Source organism: Electrona antarctica (assembly GCF_951216825.1).
Source record: "Electrona antarctica genome assembly, chromosome: 13".
NCBI lineage: Eukaryota > Metazoa > Chordata > Actinopteri > Myctophiformes > Myctophidae > Electrona > Electrona antarctica.
This window is the reverse complement of record NC_136794.1, coordinates 5941474-5946473: the sequence shown is the minus strand read 5'-3', so window position 1 is coordinate 5946473 and position 5000 is coordinate 5941474. Positions and strand designations below refer to the sequence as shown.

Genomic DNA, 5000 nt, shown 5'->3' with positions numbered 1-5000 from the left:
CGCACCACTTGGGGAGAGAGAGGAGGACACAAGGTGTTTGTGTTAAGTGTTGTTTTTGGCAGAATGTTTTGATTTTAGTTTTAGTCATATAGTCTCTTGAATAGTTTTCGTTTCGTTTTAGTTACGTTTTAGTCACCTGGAATGTTTTAGTGTTAGTCTAGTTTTAGTCGACTAAATCTACAGTTGATTTAGTCGACTAAAATGTGTTTTGGCGGGCCTTGATGCCGTCCTAATGAGTGTTTTTACACTTGCTGAAAGTAGCAGATCTACAAGCTCACAACGCGTCGCAGCGCAAGTTGGCAACGCGTTGTGAGCTTGTAGATCGGCTATTTTCAGCATGCAACCAATTGTAAAATGACTTATACCGGATCTCTTGTCCACTAGTCCCTTCCTAACATTTTAGTCTAGTTTTTATTTGTTGACGAAATTGTCAGTATATTTAGTCTTAGCTTTAGTCATCGTAGCGTAGTTTTCATTTAGTTTTCGTCAGTGAAAAAAGGTAGTCAACGAACATTTTTCGTCTTTTTTAGTTTTAGTTGACGAAATCAACACTGGTGTAAACTGCCCTTGATTGAGGCAGTGGGTGCTCAGCTTTGAAAATAACTTAACTCATAAACCAAATAAATGGAAAAAAGCGGCACTCCAAAACAAAGGATGCAAGACTGGCTCTCAGATTCAATTTCTCATGTTTTTATCCCACAATTTTGTTACCCATTTTTCACCCCTGTGTCAATTATCTAATATTATCCTGGGCTCTACACACCCTCCGCCAACCTGGGGAGAGCAACGGACTTGAACTCATGCTTCCTTCATGCGTGAGTGTCCAAGGTGCTCCTTTACACCTGACAGGGGGGAGTTTCCCTGGTTGGACGTAGCGCGTGGAAGGAACACGTTATTCCAACCAGTTCCTTTCCCCTCCATCAGGCGCCCCGGCTGGCCAGTTTAGAGACCAGGATTACTGCATGTTTTTTGTGAGGGTACCTACCCTAGGGGACACGGGGAGAACATGCAAACTCCACACAGAAAGGCCCTTTCGCCAACCCCGCCTCGGGTATGGGCACTGATGACGCGGAGGAGGAAACACGCCGCCAGCACCCAAAGTGTCCCCAGCGGGAATCGAACCCAGGACCTTCTGGCTGTGAGGCGACAATTTCTCATGTTTATTTGCAAACGCTGTTTGTGTGTGTGTGTGTGTATGAAAATGTGGCCCGGGGCCGGCCTATATAATGGTCCGGGCACCTAGGCTTGTATAATCGTAGCCTGGCAGCGTGTCGCGGGTTCGAGTCCCGATCCCGACGACCTTTGCTGCGTGTCTCCCCCCCCCCCCCAAACGTGGGTGGGTGGGTGTGGTGGACGTTACCTTTCTGACAGGTGATGATCTTCCTGTGCAGCTGGTAGCAGCGGTCGTTAAGCTGATCAGCTTGCCAGTACCTCAGAAACACTTTGCTGCTGCCCATCTGCACACACACACACACACACACACACACACACACACACACACACACACACACACACACACACACACACACACACACACACACACACACACACACACACACACACACACACACACACACACACACACACACACACACACACACACACACACACACACACACACACGAATCAATCTGTTTGTCTGAACACCTATCTATCCATCCCATATACATGTCATCCCATCTTGATCACACAGTTCATCATCATCATCATCATCATCATCATCATCATACTCATCCATCAGTCCAGAGGAGGCTGTTTCTTCCCAGAACTCTCAGAGGAGTGTGACTAACCAGTGCAGAGACACAGGAGATGATGTATCACACCCAATGGGCGGGTGCAGGGAGTGACTGAGTGAGTGCGTGCGTGCGCGACTGTGCGCAGTGTGGTTTTGCATGCTGTCAGTCCTTTCACTTCCTTGATTGAAGGGGGAGGCTAAGGTCGCACAGGACAGGTGCACAGTGGGGCATTTGGGCTGACAACATGCTCCCACAGACAATAGTCATTCCTATGCACCACTCTAAGAGTGTGCATGCGTGCGACACAGTGTGTGAAACTGTCTGAGGGGTATTGTGACGAGTGTGTGTGTGTCCATGTGCGTGTGTGTGCTGTGTGTGTGTGCTGTGTGTGAGGAGGGAGCTGATGTGATCTCTGGGGTCACACACTCTCAGACACAACAGCAGTCTGGAAAAACAGGGATGGAGAAGAATGAGAAGGAGGAGGGGGCCCAGGCTGTTTGCATGTGTGTCTGTGTGTGTGTGTGTGTGTGTGTGTGTGTGTGTGAGAGGAATGACGATGAGGAGGGGACAGCTGGAAAGACTTGACCAAGATTCCATGGGATCTTCCAGAATCGCTATATGGGGGCGGGGTCAGGGGTTTAGCTCTGTTTGGCATATCTTTTGTTATCGACGGAGACGGCTAGTGATGCAACAGACAGAGATTAGGTAGAAGAGCACAAGACAAGCGCACACACACACACACACACACACGTCACACACACACACGTACCTGCCACCCTTGCAGTTTGGACTGCTGCAAAACCGAGCGACACTTCTCCTCCGCCGGCAGCTTCTTCTTGTCTGCCAGTGTGGTGTCCACCAAATCTCTGTACCTGAGAGACACACACACACACACACACACACACACACACACACACACACACACACACACAGTATGAGTATAATATGGAATCACTGAACTGTGTTTCTCTCTGAGGTGCTTCTGCAAAGGGCCTCGCCTTCCTCCCTCTCATTCCTAAACAATGGGGTCAAAAGGGCAACGGGGGTCAAAGGCGGAACAGCCACGCAGCATCTGCTCCTATTGGCTGTTGCCCCGGGCGACCGTTGCTACGAGCGGCGCGCAGGTCAGCTGGACAAGGAAGAGTGGTTTGTTTTGACTGCGGAGAGGGGGGGGGAGAGAGAGAGAGAGAGAGAGAGAGAGAGTGTCTGACACAGACTTCACATAGAAGCATATGGTTGCTGTCGGGCAGAAAGCTCGTATCTCTATATTATATCAACTTCATTTTTGGTAGATGAATGCCCTACTACTTTGTCACACAAGAGTGTCACACAAAAGTAGCGAAAAAAAGCAGATCTACAAGATCACACGCCCCGATGCGGCACGTTGTTGTGAGCTTGTAGATCGACTATTTTCATTATTTTAACGCAAAATGAAAAAAAAATCATCAACAATCTGTAAATGTACCAGTATTGGATGGCAAAGATGGGCTAAGCCAAGTTGGGTAGTTTGTCAACTACCAGCTTAGTTGCAACGGTAGGTCGCAGTTTACTATGAAAACCTGCAAAACCTGTCAGTCAGTCCGTCACACCTCGTGACACGCACCATATATGGCCAATACAGAATTCATGCCATTATGTTGATCTGACCTCATCAATGTACACTCAAGTCACTTGCCCCCGCTTCCACCCTTAGATATCCATATATGGAGCTGACCTGTTCTGACATTCCATATGTTGATCTGACCTCATCCAACCCTGTACACTCAAGACACGGCGGGCATTCACTTCTAGTCATTTTAACTAGTTGCCTATAGTTTACTAGTCGACTAGTTGTTTAACTATTATGACAGCTCCGTTCCGCGCCAGTGTCGGTCCATTTGGCGGCCGCCGGTCCAGACACCGTGTGACATGACGAGTTGATGTGTGTGTGTGTGGTGCGCGCGTGCGTGCGGTGTGATGATGTGTGTGTGTGTGCGTGCGAGATGCTCGGGCACGCATTTCGTGCCTGTGCGAGTGCAGGACGACGTGTTTGATTTACAGGAGTGGACCCTGGCTGAACCCTCTCTCTCTCTCTCAGTATGAAAATGGCCCCATCCTTGCAGACAGTGCACGGCCGTTCCCCTTGGGCTCCATAAAACGCCAAAGCAACTCTGTAAACCCGTGACCTCTCCCTATGAGGATATGAAAACCTATCAAAAGGACACCCCCCCCCCATGCTTTTTACAAGGCCCAAGGGGGCCTCCTCCGTGTGGAGTGAAAGAGGTGAAACAAGCCCCCCCCCCCCACCCTCTGATAAGAGTTTAAATGGACCACGATAGGGTGACAACGAGGGGGCTAACGTAGGATCCAGCGAGACCCCAAAAGGCCACCGATGACCACTAACGGGTGAGCGTTAACACACACAAAGGCAATGAAGGCAATATGCTCGGGGGCTTTAAATGGCTCCCGTTCTTCACCGGTAAGCTCTGATGGCTCCCCTCTCATCCATCACGCTGTTGGTGACATGTGGACGGACAGCAGCACGGCCGGCCGCTCGCCTTTCTTTTATTCGGAGGGGGGTTATTTTCATCCAATACGGTTGATGACGACGGTGGCTGTTGTACAGTATAGTTTTAACAACATAAAAGAATGGCTGCATATTCTCTGACTTTTGGTGTTTAAAGCATTATGTTATGCTTTAGCTATTTTTGAAAAATCGTGAAAATGTGCCGCAAATTTGGAATATACTGTATATTCTTTCAGAGCGAACATTTTCAACTCATATCTTTGCTTCTGAGGGGGGGGGGGGGTGGGGGGGGGGGGGGGGGGGTTCCTGGAACTACATATTTTCAGATGGTAGTCGGCGGCCAATTACATATATTTGTGGGGGTCCTTGACATGAAAATGTTTGAGCACCACTGACATAGAAACATAGGGTTTTTCAGAAAACTGTCATGATTTAAAAGACATTTGTAGAATCGAGCTCAGGTCTAAATTTAACAAGCCATCCAACATGGTCACTTATATCCACGAGCAGGGAAATGAGAACGTCGCATCAGTAAGTGAGAAATAAGGAACGTTGTTGTGTAACAAACTATGATGCACGAGTCGACGGAGTACGTTTGATGTTTTGCGGCTGACCCGAGCATCGCTGCCACTTCCTTATCCCCTTCCTACCTGCGAGTGTGGAACGATAAAGGAAAACGATGGCGACAGTATGGCGGACCGTGTGTGTGTGTGTGTGTGTGTGTGTGTGTGTGTGTGTGTGTGTGTGTGTGTGTGTGT

At 48.8% G+C, this 5000-nt stretch overlaps 1 protein-coding gene across 1 annotated transcript in view; it reads right to left on the bottom strand.

Moving 5' to 3' along the window:
• myo16 (myosin XVI) overlaps positions 1–5000 on the bottom strand; it is a gene marked incomplete at its 3' end in the record, with an annotated part of 177929 nt that overhangs the window by 32949 nt on the left and 139980 nt on the right. The window contains exons 27-29 of the mRNA XM_079518690.1: positions 2506–2608; positions 1361–1457; positions 1–7 (exon numbers count right to left, since the gene is read on the bottom strand). The exon at positions 1–7 is cut by the window's left edge and continues 273 nt beyond it. Coding sequence (XP_079374816.1) covers positions 1–7; positions 1361–1457; positions 2506–2608 — 207 coding nt within the window. The remainder of the gene's footprint in view (positions 8–1360; positions 1458–2505; positions 2609–5000) is intronic.